At 42.4% G+C, this 27,484-nt stretch overlaps 1 protein-coding gene across 1 annotated transcript in view; it reads left to right on the top strand.

Annotated features, from left to right (window-relative positions):
• PRKD1 (protein kinase D1) overlaps nt 1–27,484 on the top strand; it is a 1,412,470-nt gene that overhangs the window by 533,369 nt on the left and 851,617 nt on the right. Inside the window, exon 6 of the mRNA XM_044073466.1 lies at nt 27,341–27,364. Coding sequence (XP_043929401.1) covers nt 27,341–27,364 — 24 coding nt within the window. The remainder of the gene's footprint in view (nt 1–27,340; nt 27,365–27,484) is intronic.

Raw genomic sequence — 27,484 nt, 5'->3', positions numbered from 1 at the left:
GTATCATTACAGAACAACTCAAATACCAACTTACTGTTGCAGATCCAAGCAGCCAATATATATATTTTTTACTGAAGATCCATAAAGATCTTCACAATACTCTGGGTAGACCTATCATGGGTGGTAATGGGTCCCTAACTGAACCAATCTCACAATTTTTGACACAATATCTTAAACCCTTACTCACATTCAAGACACCACAGAATTTCTGGACATAATAAATGACATGCAAATTGAGGATCATTGGTTAATGTGCAGATTAGATGTTTGTTCATTATACACAAACATACCACACTGGCCAGGGCTGGATGCTATTGAATACTGGCTAAAGAAATCCAATTTATATAGACCTGGTTTCAATACCTTTCTTCTCATTCTGACAGAACATGCTCTCACGAAGAATGTCTTCTTCTATGGTAACCAATGTTATTTACAAGTGCGTGGGACTGCAATGGGTGCATCCTTTGCCCCTATATATGCGGATCTATACATGGCTTACATAGAAGAACACATTATTTATGATACTACACAAAACATTTACTTGGGGGAAATTGATATATGGCGCAGGTATTTGGATGATTGCTGGATGGTGTGGAGGTCCGATGTGGAATACCTTATGGAATTCACAGGGTATCTCAATGAAAATAAGTGGGATTTACAGTTTACTGTCAATTACCATCTGGATAGAATCACTTACTTAGATGTACTTATATCTAGGAATGCTGACAATACTCTACAGACAGAAGTATTTCGTAAATACCCTGAATATAACACTCTACTCCACACGTCCAGCTTTCATCCAGCCCACATTACCAAAAACATCCCCAGGTCACAATTCATCAGGATGAGATGCATCTGTTCAGATGATAATTCTTTTGCACATTTTCATACTGATTTAGTTCACAGATTTCAAGAGAGAGGATACAATATGGGTTATGTCTATACAGCAAGTAACTATGCTGCCAGTATTGATAGAAAGGACCTTAAATACCAACAAAAACCAAGCTCTACCACTAAAAAATTACATTTTACCACCACATATGGTAGGAACACCAACAAGCTCATTGAGGTCCTTAGAAGACATTGGAATATATTATTGGTGGCAATCTTTTGTCCCAATATTTAGGTGAAACATGTCAGTTCTCTTTTAGAAAAGGGAAGAATTTGGGGTCTTACTTTAGCCATTTCTAACCGGGAAAAGCCAAAAGAAAAACAAACAAACTTTAGCCATTTCAAACATCAGCATTCATCCACTCATCATAATAGGTTCATAGATTAGTACTAGGCTAACTGCCCTTGTGGGCCATTTTCAGCCTAGCCAGTTATCCCATGTAAGATTCAAACCCTGTACCTTATGTTTGTAAGGTAAACACCTTAATCATTATGCCAACCTCCCACCTTAGTCAGTACTGTTGGCATTTTATTTTGATTTTGTCTTTCAAGTATTAGTGATTACTATATTAGTTCTTAAACTGCATTGTAATTGTAAAATTGTTTGACTTATCTGGAGCTTATCTCCCCGGGCCTCTGCTGAAAAAGGGCTTTTGGCTCAGTCAGACACTCCCGGTCAACATATGTAAAATAAAATAAATAAATAAATAAATGGATGAAGATGTGGACAAAAATTCACTAGTAAAATAAGGCCTTTATCCTAAGTACCATCTCTTGCTTTATGATCACAGTCCAGTACACTGTCTGCAGTTCGTCTGCCACATCAACCACTTGCAGACCAATTTTCTGTCCTTCTGTCATACTTATGAATGTAGGCTATCTTACACTCCCACAAGAATAGTTATAGCAAGCCAGTTTTCATCATGCTGCTTTCATTACTAATGGTCAAACCTGCATTGGCTTGTATTGTACAGTACTGAATGGGATGTAGTAGGGGGTTACTATCCAAACTACCATTTCTGGGGAGAAGATCATTGGCTGCATGCCTTGTGGTCATTGAAGCAACTGTATTCGAGTTTTGAAAACCAAAAATGTTTCTAGCAGCAATTGTAGCATGGTATTCGACATAAGTTTTTTGCAAACTGCAGTACAGACTGGGTTATATACCTGGACACCTGCAGTTGTCATGCATTTTACATTGGACAAACATCGAGACCTCTCAGGTTACATATTTCTGAACACCTTTCGGATGTGAAACATAAAAGAATGAGCAATGCTTTGTCCAAACATACTTTACAACACACTACAGCATCCTTTCATTTTACCATTGTAGATAGGATAAGATGGGATAGGAATCAAAAAACTGGATGGCATACAAAATTGAATGCAATGGAAAAGAAGTGAATTGTGAAATTGGGAGGGCTGTTTAGCCCAGGCTTAAATGAATATTTATGAGCCCACCAATAATATCTCAGTATCAATTATGGATATACTGTATATATATGTTCACAAGATGTCTTGTATTATTACACTGATGAAGGCTAGGTTAATTCCTCAGCCGAAACAAGTCTGTTTTTTCTTATGTTTCTGTTGCTGGCTTGTTTTGTTATTTGATGTTACTTTTTGGCCATGCAACCACTTCCGTGCAGGGGATTTCTTTTCTGGACTCACCTTCAAAGATACCTTTGGACAACTTTTTCACATATAAGCTCTGTGGCACTTGTGATAACTGCCCCATACTATAGTACAACAAGCTAGTTAGGTAGGTGTTCTAAACTTGGTCCTGGCAACTGGCAAAGTATGTGTCTTTGTGTGAAAGAGTGTGTGTCTTTGTCGAGACCTTATTTTGTGTCTATTCACACTTACTACACTTCCCTTACCCCTCCTTTGGCATGGCTGCTGATGTCATTCACCTTCAAAGATACCTTTGGACAGCTTTCCAACATATAAGCCTGGTGGCGCTTGTGATAACTGTGTAGCACTGTAGTTTAGCAAGCTAGTTATGTAGTAGTTCTAATCCTAGTCCTAGCAACTGTGAAAATGTGTGTGTTTGTAAAAACCTAATTTTGTGTCCATTCACACTTACTACACTTCCCTTTCTCCTCCTTTAGCACACTGCTGCTGATGTCACTCACCTTAGAGGCATGTTTGGACACTGTTCTATCTATAAGCTCTGTGGCAGATGTGATACATGTGGAACAATGTTGTAACAGTAACTACATAGGTAGGGGTTTGAATCTCATTCCTGGCAAGTGTTTGTGTGTGTGTACATATATGTGTCCGTACCTTAAAGGTTTTGGCCCCATTTACACCCAGTACACTTCTCAGTGCCTGACTTTAGTAATCCTGCAGATATCATTCACCTTAGAAGTACCTGTTGGCAACCCTAAACCAATCTATATATATATGTGTTCGTACCTTAAAGATTTCGGCCCCATTTACACCCAGTACACTTCTGAGTGCCTGACTTTGGCAGTCCTGCAGATATCATTCACCTTAGACATACCTGTTGGCAAACCTAAACAATGTAAGGTCCATGGTGATTGTGGTAAATGTGTAACATAAAGGTCTGAAAACATAGTTAGATAGAGGTTTGAACCTCACTCCTGGTAAATGTGTGTGCAGGGTAAAATATTTTGTGAAATCTCTCGCCCACTACACCACCCAATGCCAGTGTTTACAAGGGCTGGTGATATTCCTCACCTTAGAAGTACCTTGGGACGACATCCATCCTATAAGCGCTCTGTGGCAGGTGTGATAAATGCATAACACTATAGTAGCAATACATAGCTAGGTAGGAGTTTGAAATGCAGTACTGGCAAGTGTGTGTGTGTCATCAGTATCCTGGGTGGGTGTTGGTGTGATGGTGGAATAACAGAATCCACTGGGGGGTGGATTTTGCTAAATTATTATATTGAGGACCTAGTATATGTCCCAATGTCCACATTACAAGGCCAACAGTTGTCAAACACCACAGAGGTTGGTGTAGACAATCCACAGCCCTAAATGTGTAGTGCCAGGTGCAATGACTATGTGACTGTATGGATTAGTTAACAATATAGGCAACCCTTCTAATAGTCAGAGACCACTCTTCACCCATGAATCATACACAAATGCACTTGGCTAGGCAGCAACCACTATATTAGTAGTTTTCCTGCAAACTGACTCACAGATAGTACCCACGGTGTGATTGCAGTGGGCTCCATGCCAAACTGATGACCAGACATGACTGGTGTCACACAGGGTATAGAACTATCTCCTCTCATGTTTGGGATCAACCCTTCTGAGGTACAGGAGAACAGAAAGGACACCCTGTCTCATAATGTTTGCATACAACAATAAAGTGGGTGGTAGTATTCCCAATCCATGTGATGTTGACATCACGCCCAAAGGCCACTTGACACCTATGACTGTTGTCAGAACCCTGGACATTACCTCAATGCCAAGAGATGTACCGCCATTACCTTTGGGAACACCATGGCTCACATGAGGTAATACATTGGTGGTAGTCCAGTGAACAGTGAGGTTGTTATAACAGAATGGGGAACACAAGTTCACAGTCAGCTGCCTGTTGACCACAACAGTGCCTCTTACATAAGAAAGCACTTTGATGTGTTACATCTCCTGACTGATTGTGTGTTATCCAGCAAGTAAAAGGACATGACTCCCTGTTCCATCCACTCAGTAGCCCAGTCAATGTGGACAGTGGCCCTTTTATCATGTTCCCCACTGGTCACCCGCAACAACTGTAGAGTCTGCAAATGTGCCCCACAAAGGGAATACCATGCCTTATACACATGCCCTGTATGGACAGACTCCAATAACTCCAATGAATCCCCATATCATGCTGTCTATGTAGGTGCAGTCACTACCTCAGTTACATAACCATGTCTCACCAAACGAGGTCAGGAATGTTACTTCTGAAGATATCAATCTGTCTACACTACATGCCCCAGAGACCTCAATAACATTTCCACACTTAAAAGAACATGCATGTGAGACATGTGCATAGCCCAGACACTGTCCATGTTATGGAATATAAATCACATACATGTGATGCAGTGCACATCACTGGCCACCCACAGTAGAAATCTGGATGAGTGGATGGGGAATGCAATACCCACCCCTGGGGACCACAATAGTGACTATTCTCCTGAGCCACACTGGGGACTATTTTCATGTGGCCTGATGCCAGGGTATTCTTTTGGGCTAGCCTTGTAGAGCCTTCAGGCCCATTCACCTACTACACACCTATGAAGCTACGAATCTATGGATCTCAATACTGGGAAATATGTGTGTGTGTGTGTGTGTGTGTGTGTGTGTGTGTGTGTGTGTGTGTGTGTGTGTGTGTGTGTGTGTGTGTGAATAGTAATCTCAGTGTGTTTGGTTGATGAATATCCCCTGTGGCTGTGGTTATTAGCAAATGGAAGTGTGTCCAAACCAGAACAAGTACCATTCTCCATTCTACAACAGATGTTGTAAAGCAACATATACCAATGTACAACCCTCAGCCCATAATCTGAGGCATATGCAATCACTGTGCTACAGACCGGGGATTTCTGTGCACATACTATACCCTGCCTATGACATGGTGGATGTATTACCACACTGCCATACTCCACTGTCATGCTGCAGGGCCACATCCTGGTGACACACAGAAATGGGATACAGCATGTGAGAACACATTCATTCAGCACTTCACTTGGGGGAGAGAGGGGTAAAGCTGGCACTGCATGTGTTGCCAAGACTGTGACCAATATCTGTTGTCTCAGGATAGGTATTAGCATTGTGCAGTAACTCACAGCATTTGTGTTTAATGCTGTGGAGATTGTTAATGTAACTATCAAAGGCTGTTGTGATTGTTGTCAGTGTCTTCTGCATGTCTGCCATCATACATGCCTGTAGGGGATTCCATGAGGGATGCAAAGTTGTGTTTGAGGCAAATAAGGGAGTTCAACAGTCATGGGACACCATCTTTCTCTGCAACAGTGTCCTGCTTCTGATGTACACTTTAGTAATGGCAGGGGACCCTTGCATTGTCTCCCAGTGTTTGGAGGACAGTGTCTGGGTTCTGTTGGCTCTGGCTAGTACCATGCATTCATGTACCTGTTTGTACAGTGCATATGTGTATGATTCCACAGTCATGCAGCTATTTCCCATTCCCATGGGTGCAGTGAAAACCTCCAACCCTGTTCTCATGGCTACAAAGTCATCTTTAGTGAGGTTTTGCATGGTGGTTACCTTTGTGGGGGGTGTGGCTGACATGTTGAGTTCCATGTTGATTACAGCCTGTGTGGATCTCACCATGCAGGGATTGACATCTGTGGATGAGCAACAGTCCCATATTTAAGTAGTCAACACAGGTCAAGGTTGTTGCATCCCACGGGTTAGTATGAGCTGGTCCAGGGCATTGGAAATTATGAATCCCAGAAGTGTTGGGCCACTGTACTGGTGCTTGGCTACTTTCCCCAGGTGATGGAGGGGTAGCTGAAGACTCATACTATGTCAGTGTTGCGTTGGACCATCATAGATGGCAGGGTGTTGATGAATGTGCATTGAAAGTCTAGGGACATAGATGTGGACATGGACCCATAGCAGGCTATGGTCTGGATTGTGCAAGGCAGTTGTACTGGAAGTATCTCTGATGCATTATGCTGGGATACTAGTATGGAGGTGTTCCTAGCCATAATGAATATGGAGACACCACCACCTGTGGAGATGTGGTGTGGTCCATGTTTGGGGGCTGACAGCTGTGGAATGCATCATAGCCTGATACTGCAGGTCTGCTGTCTGCTGCTGTGAACCACCTCTCCATTACAGCAGACATGTGTCCTCCACTCCAACGAGTGCTTTGAGTCACTGCATCCTGACAGTTAGATGTCTACTGTTGAGCAGCATGACCCTCAGATTGCATACGTGTCTAGCTGTTATGGTGGTAATTACATTAGGAACACTGCCTAATAAGGAATCATAGGGGTGCCAAGACACTTAGCCAGTACCTGGAAACCCAGCACTGACAGATGTAAGACATATGTGACAAGTCATTGGGTTCTGTCAATCATGTCATCCCAAGCAGAGAGGTACTGGATCCCCTGAGAATGACACAAAACATGTAAGCCAATGTTGCAGTCAATCATCTGTTGATAGTACCACAGCATCATTCTGGGTGACGGTGGTACACTGCTCAGGGCTACTGTCACACCTGCCTGGACAACATAATCAGAGAGTTCAACCATGTCTCTTGTCATGTAGTCCAGGAAGGTGTGTCCCAATTCATTCATATCCACATGGATACAAACTGATACACATAGTTGTTGGGGAGTGCCATGACTGTCTGTGTCATGTGCTGGATGCTGGCATGTGATAGATATTTGGCTGTTACCTGCTCCATATTCAACTTAGTGAGTGGGATATGTGTGTGCCTCAGTATTGAGTTACCCATGATCACTGTATTGTGCAAAGTGGTTAGCCTTACAAGCTTAGGTTGAGAGACACACTGTGTAAGTTAAATATATGTCCCTTGGCATGTGCCATGTTGCAGTGTCTTAGCGGGTGTCTGTCTTGTTGGTATGTGCTGTTTAGATTAATCTCCATTGAGTGCCTCTGGGAAGGTGGGTGTGTGGCTTTTCACTGTATGTCATGGCTGTCAACGTGGGTGTCATGGTGAGCTTCATGTTCCACATGGTGTGGTGCAGGTGTTGATCTTATCCTCTTGACCTGCTAGTCCAATCTTTACTGGAGAGGGCATATGTCCACTTTGGGTGATATATAGGTAGCCCTTACAGGTCTGAGTGTTTTGAGTTTAGAGGAAATGGTTGTCTGTGTACATGAGGCAGTTGCAAGAGTGCCTCAGAATTGACAAGTGCACCAGGTTAATGGGTGAAAGCATAGAAAACCACCCTTCAAACATGCTAGGAGGGGTGGACCTAACTAGTAAGTACTGAGGCTACACCTGTGATGAACGAGTACTGCTGACGGCTCCCAGGTGTGCCACACATCTTGATACAATAACCTGGTGAAGTGCCAAACCATAATGCTAGTTGAAGTGCAAGACAGAAAGAAATAGCACGATATATGGGAGGAAGATAAGGCAGACTGTCTGCCAACTGTAATACTTTACTGCAGCTATGCAGTTACCAGCAGTTTTCACCATGTGAAAGTTCAGTAAGCTCTGTAGTGCATGTGGTAACTGTGTAACACTAGAGTAGACAAACCTAGATAGGCAGGAGTTCTAATCCCAATACTGGCAAGTGTGTGTGTGTGTGTGTGTGTGTGTGTGTGTGTGTGTGTGTGTGTGTGTGTGTGTGTGTGTGTGTGTTTGTGAATCATGCACTTCCTGGCTTATACCAGTTTTGACTTGTGTACTAGCCTTCACACTTCCCCTCGCCCCATCTAGTAGTCTTGTTGATGTCATCCACCTTAGAAGTACCTTTGGACTAGGTAGAAATGCATCAGCTCTATGACGCGTCTGATAACTGTGTAGCACTATAGTCACAATAACTAGATAGGCAGGAGTTCTAATCATCCTACTGGCAACTGATTGGATGTGTGTGTGTGTGTGTGTGTGTGTGTGTGTGTGTGTGTGTGTGTGTGTGTGTGTGTGTGTGTGTGTGAAAATCATGTAGTGTGTGGGTTACACCATTGTTGACCTGTGTACTACCCTTTACACTTCCTCTTATTCCAGTTTAGTAGTCCTGCTGATGTCATCCACCTTAGAAGTACATTTGGAATAGATGGAAATGTATAAGCTCTGTGGCACATCTAATAACTGCGTAGCACTATAGTAGGAATACCTAGATAGGCAGGAGTTTTAATCCCAATGCTAGCAACTGTGTGTGTGTGTGTGTGTGTGTGTGTGTGTGTGTGTGTGTGTGTGTGTGTGTGTGTGAGGATCATATCTTGTGTGGCTTATACCATTTTGATGTGTATACCATACACGGCTGGTGACCACCTCCCACTGCCATTACTTTATATAGTGTGGTAACAGCATCTGCCTCACATGCAGCAAGTTGAACCATTGTACAGTCCTCTGTACAGATGTGTCTGGAATATCCATATGTTTGCAACCTATACATGGTCGGAAGTGATCCGTGTTCCTTAACAATGCCCATGTATGTGATAGTGTATCCAAATAGGCCACAGTGAGTGCACTGACACATATGGCAGCATGAAGTATCATACCTGACCGAAACATCATGCTGATATGATGTCTGCCACCCTCACAGGTGGCCAGTTTTGTAGGTGCAATACATGACTCCAGATGCTTGGTTTACAAGTGAACTGTTCCTGTTATGGATCACATTAAATGCTGAAAGAGGTGTGGACTGACATATTGTGGTCCTAATTAGTATATAAAAGGAATGCCTTGCATCTTAACAGGGGTGTGTACACAATTTATATCCAATGTATACCACTAATGTGTCACACATGTCCCTACCTTAGGCCTCCAGTCAGCCCATTTTGCTGGCTTCTGTCCAGATGTCTTGCACTGGCAAGTTGTGAGCTATGCTACAGGAATATTGCATTCACATCAGATAGGCCCCAGTGGTAACCACTGTGATGCAATACAGTTAAACCCAGCACAAGTGAACATGTACAAAAAGCAATATAGCTATTACACAAAACAATATAGCTATTACTGATGGTAGTGTGCATGGTAAATTGCATGCCCTTCACATGCCTGGGGTATTGCCAGCCAACAACAGAACAATGTCATAATCACCAGCTTCAGGCTGCTGTCCCATATGCAGACCAGAGGGTCCTAGGTGGTTGTGAGAGGGAGGTATTGTCAGCAGACTGAAATGTGGCCTTGGTACAGGATGGATGCAGCATGTCTGCACATTTACAGTACTAATACCAATAATACACAATGTCCTGTCCTCACTGTAGATGTGTACCTCTGTGCATTAGAAAACCCCATCCACAACTGCAATTGACCTTGACTCATGGATGTAGATACAATACAGATACATGTATGTCTGATACATTAGTGTACTAATCCCCACTGGGCCCCTACCTGCACTCTCCTCATCCAGTGTGTGTGTGTGTGTGTGTGCGTGTGTGTGCGTGTGTGTGCGTGTGTGTGTGTGCGTGTTTGTGTGCAACCCACCTCCACAATGCTTCCCTCAACTTCATGGCTTGTGCTTTGGGTGGGTGCCCCACATTTGGCGAGGAGCTCCTCGGTGGATGTCAGTAGGGGCTGGATGGTTGGGCCCCCACCTGTGGCTAGCCGATCCCTTGCTACAGCAGCAGCAGCCCATTGATGGGCATGGCAGATGAGGTTGGTGGCCTGATGCTGCACATGCTCATAAGTTCTGCTGTGCAGGCAGGCATAATTTACCCTGTGGACCATACTGTTCCACAGGGCGGTCCTCTCACGCACATTGTCTGCTCTCTGTCCAAATAACAGGGCATAATGTCCAATCACATATTGGGTGATGATGATGTCAGTTTCCCCAACAGAGAATGCTGGTAGGTGAGCCCTCTGCATGTTACCTAGAAGACATAAAGAGGAAAAAGGTCACATGACCTCATACAGTTGTCAAAGTGCACATCAACAGTGGCTATTACTTGCAAATAATCGGCATTACACCATAACCCTCCAAGCTATTGTGGCTATAGCAGCTTACATTACACTCCTGGCCCTGAGCTATGTTATTCCCCCCAGTGTTGGGCACTTGATTGCATAAGCCTTTGTTCTCCATTCACTTCTGTATAGAGGGTTGACAGTGGCCATCTTCTATGTGGATGGTGTGTGAATGGTGGCAGCTCTGTGTTTGACTGTGGTGTGTGATGGAGCTGTGAGCACATGCATGAGTTCATGTAGGAGGCAGACAGTGATGTTATTATGCCCCATGAAGATATCCTGTTGTTGCCATCAGTAGGCAATATGTACATGCTCACCATTGCTGAGGGGAGGAGTGTGGTTGATGTGCATATCCCCCTGTGCAACTGGGGCTGGACAGGGTGGCGATGTTCCCACCTAACCTGTGTGATGTAGGTTGCATAGATCCATGGCATGACTGTATGAGGTGTTCTTTATCCCCCAGTAGAGGATGAATTGTGTTGTTTCCTCTGAGACTTGCAACATATGTGGATACACTGTTGCAATTGTCCTTGGTGGTATAGATATGTCTGATTTGTAGTCATAGTCAGCCTTACAGGAAGTCACCTGTGAACTTACATGTTTGCTCAGAAAGAGGTGGACTTGCTTCCAAGTTGTTGCCTGCAACTATGTATCCCTGTACAGCCAACTTAGCAACCTATTATGTGGTCTGTGTATTGCTGCTGTCCACCAAAGGGGATTACTCTACCTTTGTGGAGGCTGGTTATACAGGTCAGATACTGCTGATTCCAAATAGCTACAGTGGATATAAAGGGTACACACCCCTGTTACAATGCCTGGTATTTGTGCAATTGGAACATGACACCACAATAACTCATTTCAAAACAATTCCCACCTGTAATTTGACCTATAGCCTGTACAGTTCAATTGAAAACATAGCAATCTGGTCTGTGAAAACATATGGAAATAATAATTAGTACAATAAGCCAGTTGAATGAGTGTGCACACCCTTAAACTGATATGTTGTGTATGCACCTCTTGAGATGGTTACAGCATTTATTCGTCTTGGTTTGGACTCTAACATCATAGCACATCTTCACTTGGCAATAGTTTGATCTTCTCGGTCTGATTGCCATACAGCACACAAACCTGGCATTCCAACAGGGGGGTATACACTTGTGATATTCACTGTATACAGGTGTTGATATAGCTGGTAGGGCTAGGCATGGACAGATGGTCATAATACAGTTGGACACTTCGATTACTATCTGATAATCTGCCTACTATAGTACCCATATCAGTGTCAGGGTAATGCAACAACCAGAAACTGTACACATTTATATCTGTTGTTTGCACTGACAGTGAGATTACACACATGTGCAACATGCACAACCTATGTACCTGACTGCTTGAAACCCATGTGAATAGTTTTGTGCCTTCCAGCTGAACATATGCATACATACATGTGCTCAGGGGATACCTGGTATACATTTCTGTTCTATGTTAGTATGGCACTCTGCATTTACATATTGCTGCTCAATCATACTTCTCAACCTGTTATAGCAGTACGTCTGGACAATGGCACACATACATGGGTGTCAAAAGGGATATCAATATTGATAATGTATTAATATAGCTGCACCATACATTAGTATGTTGATTGCACAGTAGACTTTGACATCACTGTGATAACCTGGAAGATGTCCAACAGTCATAAGTAAGCTATTATGTTACAATGTCATTGCTTACAGACCTGCCAGTGGTTTGGCTGACATAACACAGGTATATGTGTTGGTGACTACAGATGTCAGTCACAAATGTGCTTATTGTCCAGCAGAACACTGTACAGTTGAATGCTATTAATTCAATATATCACATGCAGTTCAACACACATGTCTGCAACAGTACTATGCACATGCCCTGTATAGGTCTCTTAGCTTTACAAGACAGACCTGTATCATACTCATATTCACAGGCAACATGGATATGGACAATATCCCATTAAATGGCCTAGCAGTGGCAGAGTCACAATTGTTTGACAAACACCCCAGCGGTTGTCATATATGAACTGTCCTTTGCAAGGGTGAGTCAGGCTCCTGAGCTGTGATCCTACCTCACAACCTCTCAGGGCATCACATCTGCACAAAGCCTAAAATGATGGGGGGATAAATTGGGACAGACTGTAAATATTCCTGTTACAAACATAGGAAGTGTGTAGAATTATACATTTTGCATTACGGTGAATCTTCTTAAGGATACAGAGTCTTAAACTCAAGTGTTTGTCATTACTCGATGACTTCAATCCTCAGCTATTTACCAGAAAAGTACAGATTTCAGGAGGAACAGACAAAAGAAAATATGATGGTAAAATGTGGACATTCTGTGAAGATCTGTACAGTTGAGAGGTATGGCTGTGATCTCTTCCACTGCAGAAAGGGCCAGATGCTATGGCCATAATATCTGTTCAGCAGGACATTAGTACAGCAAGTCTTGCTGGGGCATATATTCTTCCAAATCATATTCACCATTATTACAGACCAAGTACTACATTCAGTTACATGCTTACATGTTCCACTTAACTTTTTTTCTTCTCTTTCCAGTTTATGTTCTATTTGTTTTCTCTTTCTCTCTCTGTCTCTCTCTCTCTCCCTCTGTGCACTACAGGGATAGAGCTGGTTTGAATAGGTAGCAGCATGACTTTTGTAGGTGATGCTCATGACCAGGTGATGCCTTGTGCACTTGTTGGTGTTCCCCACTTGCTATTTGCATGCAGAGCAGCTGTGTAGTTCTTCCAATGGGCAGTGTCATGGCAACACACCCCTATAAATGAGCACTCCATGTGGGCATTGCCCCTTTCCCTTACTTGTGAGGAAGACATCCTGGAGTTGTGTGAGCTAATACCTCTTACAACAAGACATGTGGAGACAAGCCAACTAAATGGTGGAGAAGGTTCAAGACTTAGGGGCAGAATGTGAGTATTGCTGTTATATGTTTGGAATACTACTAGTTTAGCAGGGTTTGTCTGCACATACTGCTTCTGCATGGGTTTCAGTCTGACAAAGTTCTGTCTATGCATAGATCTCAACCATAGGGCCATCTACATAATGGCCGCAGGTTAGCCTATGTATGGACTGTTCCCCAGGCAGGTGTTGTCCTTGGCAAATCAGTAGCATACTCTGGTGATTGCATTATGTCAATGGTAACATCCATTTGTTTTTCTGACTTTGTATCCCTCAGAAAAGATATGTTACAACAAACCCTGTAACACCAGCAACTTTCTCAATGTATAACAGCAATATTTCAAGTATGGCCATGTATTTGGGCCTCTGTCCACCAGTTATGACAGGCTTTGTCCAGATGTCATGCAGTAGTAGGTTGATAGGTATATTGGTCTATCATTATTTAGTGCTGTAATTCCTGCTGAGGGGGAATGGCTGGGAAACATGTTGAAGTCTGTGCATTCAAGAGGTTGATGTATAGAGAATGCTGTTACATGGCCTTGTAACATATTTTATGTGGGGGACAGTAACACATGTTTTAAAACTAGCATGTTAGAACATTTGAGGCATATTACTGATAAGAAAGATGACAGTTCTATAGCCGTACATTTGAATAAATCTCACCATAGGGACAGTAGTAGGTTCCAAGGTACTGTTTTTGAAAAAGTCTGTTTCTCAGTTTGATGAAACATTCATAAAAGGGCAATTGTTATGTACAGACTCAATGTATTTATATTAACTGTGATACCTTGTCCTGTGGGGGGTTAAATGAGGAGAGTAATTGGAGGGTGTGCATTTAATTATGTAATTAGGTGTTAATTACTTCTTGTGATTAAGGCATGTATTTCTGGTAATGTTTTACTCCTTGAAGACTTTGGTCAAGATATCAGAGTATAATGAACATGTGAATTACTGGCTGGTTGTATTTTACTTTGCTTTGTTCAGACATTTTATTGTTTGCTAAGAGGTTGTTGTGCATCTGGCCATTGTGTATGGCCTATCATGATTTTGTAGCAGTGTACTGTTCACTTATTTATTTGGACTGTGTGGCGGGGGGGGGGCAGATGTGAGTGTCAAGGCTGCTTTTGTATCCAACTGTACATGCTGCCCCAGTTTTGGATGGTCTATCAGCAGCATATGTCTGTATGGGCACTTTGGGACATGTATGCATAGATATGTATATATATATATATATATATATATATATATATATATATATGTATGTATATGTATATGGTTCCCCTTTATAATTTCAAAATACTGAAATCTCGAATTTCAGTATCTCGAGACCATAAAGGCAAATTTTGAAAATAGCGAAAGTGTATAATCGTGAATTTGAATCTCTCAAATTTACAGTTCTGGGTTTACGCTACGTTACGTGCGGTGGTTTGTTTGGATGGTGTCCAGTGTTGTGTGCAGATTTAGGTGGAATTAAGGCAAGTGAGTGTTTTGTAAAGGTTTTAGGTGTGAGTTTGAGTGTATGTGAGTGAATTTGTAAGTTGTACGTGTGGGTTAGAGTAGGCAGGTGAAAGTAGGAGTGTGTAAGTGTTGGATGTGTTGGTGTTTGCATGTGTGTGTGTGCACGTATGCACGCAAGGGACTGTAGAATGTCTGGCTGTCAGTTTACTTTCTTTTTCTGTTTGTGTGATCTCGGAGTTAGTATATATAAGTAGGGGGTGTGGGGGCGCAGCCCCCCTGCTTATTTGTAGTGTAGGTTTGTGGATGTGTGATGTGTTTTTATGTGGATTTTTTTTTTGCATTGTACTGTGGTTATTGTGGTGTATGTGTGGTGTGGTGTATGCTGTGTGCTCGGGATTTTGAATTTCACGTTTTTGGGTTGTCAGTGTTTTGTTGATTCGCCTTTATGGTCGCAAGATATAAAATTCGAGATTTCAGTATTTCAAGATTATAAAGGGGAGCTATATATATATATATATATATATATATATATATATATATATATATATATATATATATATATATAGATGGGTGGGAGGATGGCTTAATGGTTAAGGTGTTTACCTTGCAGACACATGGTGCAGGGTTTGATTCTCACATGAGGTCGTTGGCTAGGCTTAAAATATGGCCACAAGGCAGTTAGCCTAGTACAAATCTATGAATCTATGAATGTAATATATATGCATATATATACCTCAGTATTTATTGGTAATATATCTATATATTGTTGTATACATATATGGATCTCCCTACATCTTTCTCTCTCTCTCTATGCATGTTTCTATTCAGATATATATATATTTATAGATACCAATCCTTCCTAATTGCACAGTGTCTCTTCCCTATTGTAAACTGGCTGTAAAGAAGGGTATGTTTGAGAAAACATCCAGGAAACCATGCAGGTTAGGTGGCTTACTGGTAAATTGCTTTGACTATGATGTGCAGAGTCCTGGATTCAAGACCTGCAAGGTCTGTTTATTTTGTTGCTAGGCAGAACAAGGACTGTTGGGTACAGAGGGATTAAGGCAGTTTGAGCAGCTTTAGATGGGTTTGCATGACGGTAAGTGGTGCTAACGTATGACTAAATGAACAGGTGCTTACACCATGCAAGCTTCGCTTACCACTGCGCAAATCTGCTTAGCATTTACATTTAAGCACTGTTGAAATCTACTAAGCCCTTGTAACCGTTGATCACATTCCAGTCTGATAAAATAGCAGGGTAATGACATCTTTAATAAGTGTATTTAATTTCCTGTACATAACATGTTTCTATGTGCTGTCATTACAGTAGCAAGGGGTGTGAGTATACTGTATGGGACACCTGAGTATACAAGTGTAGTACCACAATCTTTTCTATTTGTATTTGTTTCATACATGGGTAGTATCCCAGGTTATATGCAGTCACACTTGCATGTTACACCAGCTACAGTGCACTGGTTGACAAATATAGTTTAACAAATATTGTATCATTACATTAGTACTTTTAACAGTCCTTTTCCAAGTAAGAGTAGATTGCAGATTGTAGTACTGGAACCATACACTCCTGCATGCAAAGCTGGACTCTGAGTACTGACTATCTTGTTTTTGGTGTTTGAGCTGTATGTTTTTATATATATCTTATTGGATATTGATCTGATATGTTGATATTAACTGTAGACTTTGTTTTTTGGACATGTCATTGAGGACTGTTGTCATGTAGTACTGGCATACCTTTCAGTTTCAGACATCTATCTTTTAAAACATTCATCCTAATCCATAACCATACTTTCTGTCTATCCTCTGTACAGATGTGCAGATGTCAAGTATTGCTATGGCTATACCACTATGTAGATGCCCACATTGTATTGTGCTGTGGGCCTGGACACTGCTGCTAGTTCCGACATATGGGACATGCCTTAATGTGGGCCTTGCCCCTTTTCCTTGCCTGTATGAGGGACATTACAGAGGTGGTGGCCTACAGATTAACATACAGTAGGTGGCAATACATCACAGGACAGGACATGTGGAGACTGCCAAACAACATGGGGACATATCCCGATATTTATGAACAGATTCTATGTTATCAGTGCTGTTTTACACATAGTGGATTGATAGATTAACAGGGTTTGTGTGGACATGCATTTAGTTAGTGATTTCACGATTCACAGTGATATGTCTGTGACATACTGCTCCACTGGCACGATGTCCACAGACAGGCCACATGTCTGCCTGTTATGTTTTGTCTGTTCCCCAAACAGTTTGTATCCTTGGTAAATCAGTCGTGGACTCTGGGGAATGCAGTCAGTAAATACTCACATCTGTTGGTGTTACCAACATCATATTCCTCATAAGGGAAGTTAGAACAAACCCAGTGACATCTGCAACTGTCTCAATGTATAACAGCAGTATGTCCAATCTACCCCTGTGTTTCTGCCTCTGTCCCCAAATGATGTCAGGCTTTGTCCAGATGTCAATCAGGTGCAGACATGTTTATTATCATTATTTCTTGACTTCATTCATGCTACTGTCCCAGTGATGTAGTACACCCACAGACATGTCAGGGAAGAGGCCTTAGATATGAGCCCTGAGCCTGTGTATTCTGAGGTGAACTGTACATTTGAGAGGCCTGTGTATGTCTGGCCCTTGTAAACAGACTGTCATGAATGTGTACACATGTCATGTGATTTGGGCTGTGTATGGAGGGGGGGGTGGATGCAAAAGTTAAGGTTCCTTCTTTATCTGACTGTCCATGCTGCTCCAGTTTCTGTTGATCTGTTGGCTCTATGTTTTTGTAGGGGCAGACTGGGACATGTCCTGTACCAAGGTCAGGATTCAGACTACACTGACAATTGGGACTGTATATGTAGGGCTAGTGTGTGAGTGGCAATGATGCATTTGTTCACACAGTCTGTATACTCTACTGTTCACTTGACTTAATGGTATGTGACAGTGACTGTGGTGATGTTGGTTGTGGGTATGCACTTTCACACTGGTGTATGTTTGTCACTGCTGTTACATCCCTGTAGTGCCTGATATATTTGCAAATACACATGTAATTACCCATATCAGATGTCCTAATTCAATTACTTGTACTATTTCAGTAAATGTATGTTAGAGCACACAGGAAAGTGTTACTACAGCAACTCGGTTAGCTTATCTATCCCAGTACTTCAGATACATCCCCATTTTCATGGCTTCAACTCATCACTTTGTCAGCCTTGGTCCAGATTCATTGCAGAATGGGGTTCTGAGCATACCTGTCAACTGGCTGGATTGTTTCAGGTTGTCCAGGTTTATTGCTCATATTTCTGGTCTGTTTTACAGACTATTATAATTTCTCTGGTAGATCACTGTAATGATATGATTGTTGTCAGAAAGTGAGGACATACCTTTCATTTACCTACCTCACATCTATCAGAATATGTATGCTGAAACAAACAGTGTCACTCTGTCAAGAAGAGTACAGGGGGCCAGTGACCTCTTCCTTCCTGGATGCTAATGTGTTAGTGCTTAGGTGTGCTACATTGATAAACTTTGTGACCACAGTGGCAATGTGGTGGTCAAGAGACAATGATGTCAACCTGTGTACCCAGATCTCTTGTAATGACTTCTTTGTTCAGGGGGCTACCATCAATGTGGTAAATCATGGGAACAGGGTTTTCCACAAAGGGGATGACAACACATTTTCTGACATTGAGCTTAAGGCCATGGTTCTGACACCAGCCATTGGTCTCAATGAGGCCTTTCAGTAGGATGCCAACATCACTTGCGTAGTTAATAGCTCCCAACTTGAAATTGTCTGCAAACTTTGTCAGCCAGAGCCCTTTCATGTTGGCATTGACTTCAGAGAAGTTGATACCAAACATGAGAGGACCTAGGACAGAACCCTGTGGGACTCCAGTTATGACTGCTCAGGGGTCTGATTGGAGTCAGCTGTTTCCACCCTGTGAGTCCTATCTGTGACCCATTTTGAAACCTACCTAGTGATATAGGAGTTGATGCCTAGCTTAGTGAGTTTTTGTATGATTCCTGAGTGGGGAATGTTATCAAAGGCTTTGGCCAGATCAAGCTAGGCTGTATGTGCCACCTTGCCTTCATCCACAGCTCAGGTGACTGACGCCAAGAAGTTGACCAGGTTAATTGAGCAGGTATGACCTACCCTTCACAAAAGTAAACTGTGTGGGATCCTTAGTCTGCAGATTCCCATATCCCTGTTTATTAGGTGCGTGATGATGCATTCCATAGCTTTGCATAACAGACTTGTCAGGCAGTCGGGGTGGTATTTCCCAGGGTCTGTAGTCACACCTCGTTTGAGGGGAGAGGTGACTGTAGCAGTGCACAATTCAGTAGAGACAAAGCCTCAGGTGAGGCTGTACTTGAACAGGGCACACAGGTGAGGTGTCAGGTCACTCTGTAGTGCATGTAGAACACAGCCATGGATATTGTCAGTTTCCATAGAAGCTGTATTGTTGGCCTTGGACAGTGGTATTTTAACCTATGCTGCAGTAATACTGGGCACCTGGTGGTGTACTGGTATTGTGATTGGTCCTTGGGGGGGGGATAAAGTTTGCACTCAATATGTCAGCCAGTATATTGGCAATATTTGTTGTCTCAGTCTGGGGGGTACCATTATCTAGTAGCTCAGAACAAATCTTGGTATTGCCATGGAGATTCTTTACATAACTTTATGAGGCCTTGTGATTGTCTTTACTATGTGCTCCAATTCTGTCTTCACAGCTAAATTTGTAGTATTTGATGAGGGATCTCAACTTTTAATTGAGGCTGATAAGGGTTTATTTCCAGTCTTGGGACTTCACCTTATTCCATATCAGTTCCCTTCTTCTGTTGTACAGTTTCTTTATGGCTGGGGACCACCAGATCAGCTTCCTTTTTTGGAGGTGAGGGTCCTGGTTCTATTCGGTATGGCAGTATCCATGCATTTGTGTATGTGTTCATACTGCATTGTTGTTTGATTCAGCTGTCATGCAACTAATCTCCATTTGCATGGCTGCTGTGAGGTTAGCCAGCTCTGTTTTTATGAGGCTATTGTTAGCTTTGGAAAGGCTTTTCATGGTGGTTACCTGTGCAGGGTGGGGGGTGGGAGGGCTGTGGATTTCCAAAGGTGATTAATTTGTATTCAGATATAACAAGGGAGGAGTTGACTACTGGTGTAAAGCAACAGTCCCCCATGTTAGCAAGGACCGGGTCGATGAGATGGACATGTGCATCGGTACATGAGTAGCTTTCCCAATTAATGGTGGGGTAGTTGAAGTCAACCAGTATGAGAGTGTTAGGTTGGACACTAATATTCTCCAGTGTGTTTATGGACATGCAGTGTGAGTCTTGGGACATGTTTGGGGACCTATAGCAGGCTACAACCTGAACCACTGTCTTACCCAAAGTTAGCTACGCCTGCAGGATCTGTAATGCATAATGGCGGTCTACCACTCTGGAGGTGCGTGCATCCTTAATGAATATGGAAATACCACCACCACCTTTGGAGCTTCAGTCCAAGGTCTGCAGCCAAAAGTTGTGGAATGAGTTATAGGCTGGTAGTGCAGGGGTGGTTCCCGCTGCCTTTAAATTATGTATAGATCTGTGCACATATCTGCATCTCCATACATATCTACATGTATATAGAGAGCACCTGACTGATTCTACAGACTTCTTTCCCTACTGTTGAATGACTGTACTAACTGATATGCTTGGAATCTCATCACTGTTTTATAGGGCTCAGATGGTGTAATGGTACATTGCTGTGATGGTAGTTTATAGGGCTCTGGGTTCAACACTTAGCAGGCCTTATTATTTTGTTGCAAGGCAGAGCAGTTCTGCTGGGGAGGTCCCTAGTTTGGGCCCCTTCACCCCCATTTAGACAGCCTTTGGGCAGATTTGTTGCAGTAAGAGGTTCAGAGTGTGGATCTGATGTCCGACTGCGCTACTGCACTACATATATATGAATTACATAAATTACATAAATAAAACTATATGTATATGTGTGTGTGTGTGTGTGTGTGTGTGTGTGTGTGTATATATATATATATATATATATATATATATATATATATATATATATATTTATACACACATAGTCAACGTATTTGGTGAACATGGAGGCATTTGCATATTTAATTGGTGGGATTTAAATAGGCTGCAGCAGTTTACGATGTTATTCCTTGAAGGCTTTTCAGCCAAGGTACCAGAAGTGTGAAATAAAGAATTTGCAGCTATTTCGCTTGGTTCCTGAATGTTTTTTGGAGAGTTGTTGGTGTGCTTTGCGTGTTTCAACACAGTATAACTACAGCCTTCTTATAGCTACTTTATACCTTCTTTTACCTGAAACACCCTTGGAAGGAATGTTTGTTAAAACTACCTGACTGTTTCTAGACATATTCACAAAATACTAGTTGAAATTATGCATACAGCTTACTACCACTCCCAGGATTCGAACCGTGGCTGTTTCTGCTAAAAATACAAGTTTGTTTTTCATCAGAAGGAGCTACTGAGAAACTGCTTTCTTTTTCTTGAATGGTTTCTATGTTATTCTCTCCTTGTTGTACAATCTGACCTTGTAATTACAACATTCTTATACATACATTCCTATGTATACCTTTTGACATAGCACAGTGTGGAAAACAGTGGTTAACACAGAATTACTATTCAGATATCAGATCTTGGTGCATAACATTCTTAATATCAGTTAATCTCGTGTCTTACAGAGGCACTAATTTTGTCAGATGAGACTTAATTGTTTAATGCTTTCAGAGCTATAGTTGCTATGCATAACCTGTACACATTTCAATTCATACCATACCAGAGTAAACACAACCAGTCTAGGGTTTTGAATTTTCTTGACAGGCAGTTACTGTTTTAATCATTTATAACCTATATGAGACTATTACTCTATTACTGTAATATAGTCTGATTTATTCAGTACAAACCATACCCATTTTTAATACTGCCAGGTGACATTCTACTCCTTTATATTTATTTAGTATGAATACCACAAGCTAGATTATTGCTCACCAGCCTTGTGATGCAGCATTTGCAACCTGCTGGCATGGGCTTCCTGGTTCACAGCCCGCTGAGCTGGAGCTGTAATGAAGATAAAGAAACATTTATGCATACCTATCCATAATACACAGGCTGGACTTTGGTAAACAGTAATTGATATGAATACTGACACATGCCAGGGACATCACCCCTCTGCCATGCTTCTTGGACCCACTAGTTCAAAAGCTCCCTCTTCCTCCGCTTCAAGTCAGCATAGTGGTGCTGGACCTGCTTACCAGTCCGAGGGATGCCAGTGGCACTGGTGAGGTCACGGGCGAGACTTTCCAAGGCCTCCGCTTTATATTGGGAGCCCTGGTACTGATCCTGCAGCAGTCTCACGTCATGGTTTTTAACAAGGAGTCCTACCATGACCTTGGACTTCTGTATGCCCCAGTGCTGCGCCCAAAAGCGCATGCCCTCTCCAACACTTGCCATACTGCCTACAGTGGGGAGCTACAACCAGTTATGAGCTGTATTCCCACCTGCAAGCTTTAAATACAGCTGATTTCCTGCCCTTTGCCATGATTGGATAGCTTTGAATATGCTGAGCTAAGCTAAACTATGGGCAAACCTGCTTAGCTGAGGTTGGCAGTACTTAAAGGGGCAGGTTCAGTATTGCTTACCAATGGGCAAATCCACTTAGCTGGGCTACTCATTGCTTAGGATTTATATTTACACAATGCTTACTCCTGGTCAGCATGGCTGTACAATGCTTAGCATTGCTTATGTTTTATTTTATGGACTATCACCTTTTTGGGATTAATTCATCATTCGTGACATATTATAATTTTGTTTACCTTCCCTGACATCCCCAATGTGCTTTCATTACATTTAGTCTTGTGTGCCTATATTGTATGGGGCACTTGTGTTTATATGGGGGTTTCACAACTTTATTAAATTGACACTTCACATCTGGACCTTCTACACTACTCTGCTTAACAAATATATGTTATTTACTACCTCATCATCATCTTCTTTCAGCTGTTCCCATTAGGGGTCACCACAGTGGATCATCTGTTTACATTTCTTCCTGTCCTCTGCATCTTGCTCTGTCACACCAACCAACTGCATGTCCTCTCTCACCACATCCATAAACCTTATCTTAGGCCCTCCTGTTACCTGGTAGCTTCATCCTTAGCATCTTTTTCCCAATATAGTCAGCATCCCTCCTCAGAACATGTCCAAACCAACATAATCTTGCCTCTCTGGCTTTGTCTCCAAACCTTCCAACCTGGGCTGACCCTCTAATATACTTATTCCTAATCCTTTCCACCCTTGTCACACCCATTGCAAATCTTAACATCTTTAACTCTGCCACATCCAGCTCAAACTCCTGCCTTTCTGTCAATGCCACTGTCTCCATCCCATATAACATAGCTGGTCTCACTACCCTCTTGTAGACCTTCCCTTTCACTCTTACAGGTACTCGTCTGTCACAAATCACTCCTGACACTCTTCTCCACCCACTCCATCCTGCCTGTACTCTCTTCTTCACCTCTCTTCCACACTCACCGTTACTCTGAACTATTGACCCCAAGTATTTAAATTCATCCACCTTCACCACCTCCTTGCATCCTCACCATTCCTCTATCCTCCCTCTCATTCACACACACATATTCTGTCTTATTCCTGCTGATCTTCATTCCTCTTCTCTCTAGAGCATATCTCCATCTCTCCAGGGTCTCCTCCAACTGTTCCCTACTCTCAATACAGATCACAATGTCATCTGCAAACATCATAGTCCATGGGGACTCCTGTCTGATCTCGTCTGTCAACCTGTCCATCACCATTGCAAATAAGAAAGGGCTCAGAGCTGATCCTTGATGTAACCTCACCTCCACCTTAAATGCATCCGTCACTCCCTCCGCAGACCTCACCACTGTCACACTACCCTCGTACATATCCTGTACCACTCTTACATACTTCTCTGACACTCTTGACTTCCTCATACAATACCACAACCCCTCTCTAGACACCCTGTCATATGCTTTCTCTAAGTCTACAAAAACACAATGCAACTCCTTCTGACCTTCTCTGTACTTCTCCATCAACACTCTCAGAGCAAACATCACATCTGCAGTGCTCTTTCCTGGCATGAAACCATACTGCTGATCACTAATCATCATGTCCCTTCTTAACCTAGCTTCCACTACTCTTTTCCATAACTTCATGCTGTGACTGAACAATTTAATCCCTCTGTAGTTGCTACAGCTCTGCACATCACCCTTATTCGTAAAAATCGGTACCAAAACACTTTTTCTCCATTCCTCAGGCATCCTCTCTCTTTCCAAGATTTCAATAAACAATCTGGTTAAAAACTCCACTGCCATTTCACCTAAACACCTCCATGCTTCCACAGGTATTTCATCTGGGCCAACAGCCTTCCATTCTTAATTCTCTTCATAGCTGCCCTTGCTTCCTCCTTGCTAATCCATTGCACTTCATGATTCACTATCCCTACATCATCCAGCCTTCTCTCCCTCTCATTCTCTTCATTTATCAACCCCTCAAAGTACTCTTTCCATCTCCTCAACACACTCTCCTTGCTTGTGAGTATGTTTCCCTCATTATCCTTTATCACCTTTACCTGCTGCACATCTTTCCTAGCTCGGTCCCTTTGTCTAGCCAATTGGTACAGGTCCTTTTCTCCCTCCTTAGTGTCCAACCTTTCATACAAGTCTTCATATGCCTTATCCTTAGCCTTCGCCACCTCTCTCTTTGCCATGCACTTCATCTCCTTATACTCCTGTCTACTTTCTTCATCTCTCTGACAATCCCACTTCTTCTTTGCCAACCTCTTTGTCAGTATACTCTCCTGTACTTCATCATTCCACCACCATGTCTCCTTGTCGTCCTTCCTCTGTCCAGATGTGATACTAAGCACGTTTCTAGCCATCTCCCTTACTAGCTCTGCTGTAGTTACCCAGCTATTTGGTAACTCTTCACTGCTACCCAGTGCCTGTCTTAACTCATCCCTGAACTCCACCTCACAATTACCCTTTTTCAATTTCCACCATTTGATCCTTGGTGCTGCCCTCACACTCCTCCTCCTCTTCTTGATCACCAACGTCATCCTACAAACCACCATCCTATGCCTAACTACACTTTCTCCGGTCACCACTTTACAGTCTCCAATCTCCTTCAAACTGGCCCTCCTACATAAGATATAATACACCTGTGTGCATCTTCCTCCACTCTTGTATGTCACCCTATGCTCCTCCCTCTTGTTAAAATACATATTCACCACAGCCATGTCCATCCTTTTCGCAAAATCCACTACCATCTGACCTTTTGCATTCCTTTGTTTAACACCATACCTACCCATCACTTCCTCATCCCCTCTGTTCCCTTTACCAACATGCCCATTGAAATCTGCTCCAATCACCACTCTCTCACCCTTGGGTACAGTCATCACCACTTCATCCAATTCACTCCAAAATCTTTCTTTCTCATCCATTGCACACCCAACTTGTGGAGCATATGCACTAACAACATTCATCATTATACCATCAATTTCCAGCTTCATAAACATCACTCTATCTGACACTCTTTTCACCTCCAAAACACTCTTAGCATACTGTTCCTTCAGAATAACTCCTATGCCATTTCTCCTCCCATCCACACCATGATAAAACAATTTGAACCCACCTCCGATACACCTAGCCTTACTCCCCTTCCATCTGATCTCTTGCACACAATATACCAACCTTCCTTCTGTCCATCATATCAGCTAGCTCTCTCCCTATACCAGTCATACTGCCAACATTCAAAGTTCTGACCCTCACTACCACAGTCCTAGCCTTTCTCCTCTCTTCCTGCCTTCAGCCATGCCTTCTGCCTCTTCTCCTCCTTCGGCCAACAGTAGCCCAATTTCTGTCAGCACCCTGTTGGCTAACAGTACTGGTGGTGGTCGTTGTTAACCCGGGCCTCGACCAATCTGGTATGGAAATATTTACTGGTGTCTGCATGAAATGATTTGGTGAAGTTTTACGCCGGATTCCCTTCCTGACGCAACCCTCCCCATTTATCCGGGCTTGGGACCGGCACAAAGAAATGCACCGGCTTGTGCATCCCCAGTGTATGTTATTTACTACCTAATTATTAAAAAAATAATGTACTGCTTTCACATGTAAAATGCTAATGTACTTTACTGGGGATCGAACTGGGACTGAGTACTTGCTAAGCAAAATCTCTAACCACTTTACTATTTCCACATTGCTATGTTGTGGAGTGTATACCTATTTAACTCCGTATGATGTGTAAGCTAGGCTGAGCAGAGCTGCGAGATGCCCACACCCATTCAGCTATGCTTACACTTTATTGTGGACTGAAAAAAAATTTAAACAGTTATGTTTTATTGTTGTACTGTAGGGGTATGCACATTGATTTCTGCAACATTATCTGTAGGGGGCTGTGCTTTTACAATGGTGAAGACATGGCAGGCTTTGCATTTGAGATATTCTCCATGGACACTTACAGTGTCCGCCGTACCTCTCAACTGTACAGATTGTCTCAGACTGCCCAGATATTTGCCTTATATTTTGCTCCATTTTTCATAGAATTGTGGCTTTCTGGCAGATTAGTGTCAGAGCATTAGGGACTGACAGACATTTGGGTTTTACACATCATACCTTTTGTGTACTTCATGCTAATGCAAAGCCTGTCATTCTATCGACTTTGTACATTTGTGAGAGCAATATCTTACATTTATCCATGGCTTTCTCCAGATTACTTGTCCGGTTGACAAGTAATGGTGTCCGCTGACACTCTCGCTATATTTAGATTGCCATGCGGCAGTTATGGAGTGCAGGGAGTGCGTTTACACTGAGAGCACTGCTCTCAGACACACCGCTTTCATACAGACTGTGTCCGTTTAAGAGTTGAGTAGCACACTTTCATGAATATGCAAGGCGAGCTGCTGCTCTACATGAATATGGCCAGTTCTGTGCAAGAATAACTTATTCTTGCACGGAACCTTTGTGAATCCCGGGGACTGAGATGCCTTTCTGAACTGCACAATTGCATAAATCAGCTGTCTGTTACTATTGAATATTCCTTTGTTTTCTGCATGCCTTATATTCATGCCAGTAAGCATTTCAGTTTAAGGATAGTATACTGTAAAAGATCTACTGTAAAAAGGCAAATGGTTCTTTGCAACTCTACTGCAGTACAGTTATACGTATTCAGCATTACCTCCTTCTACTATTAATAGCATAACAATTTAAATATCTCTGTTGCTTGAAGCAAAATAGAAATGCAGTTTTGGAATATTTTTAGCTGTCTAAATCAGTTAAACATGCATACTTCTAAAACTGAAATAATTTCTTTTTTCTTTTCCTTTCTGTATATCATCACTCAACATCTGCTCATTGTGTTCTCCTGATGTATCCATCAGTCTCCCAAAAGTCCTGGGCCTGAGGTATGCCTTGTGTTTTTTCTCACACTAGCAATGTAACACCTGCACAAAGAAGCATACATAGAATGAATATATTGCAAATAGAATGTTTTTGTAATGCAATGTTGTATGTAATTGTTAAAA

This window comes from Protopterus annectens, chromosome 6.part0 (assembly GCF_019279795.1).
Source record: "Protopterus annectens isolate FY-2018-M chromosome 6.part0, PAN1.0, whole genome shotgun sequence".
In the NCBI taxonomy this organism is placed as follows: Eukaryota; Metazoa; Chordata; order Ceratodontiformes; family Protopteridae; genus Protopterus; species Protopterus annectens.
Note: the sequence above shows the minus strand (reverse complement) of the source record. Positions and strands in the feature narration are given on the sequence as shown.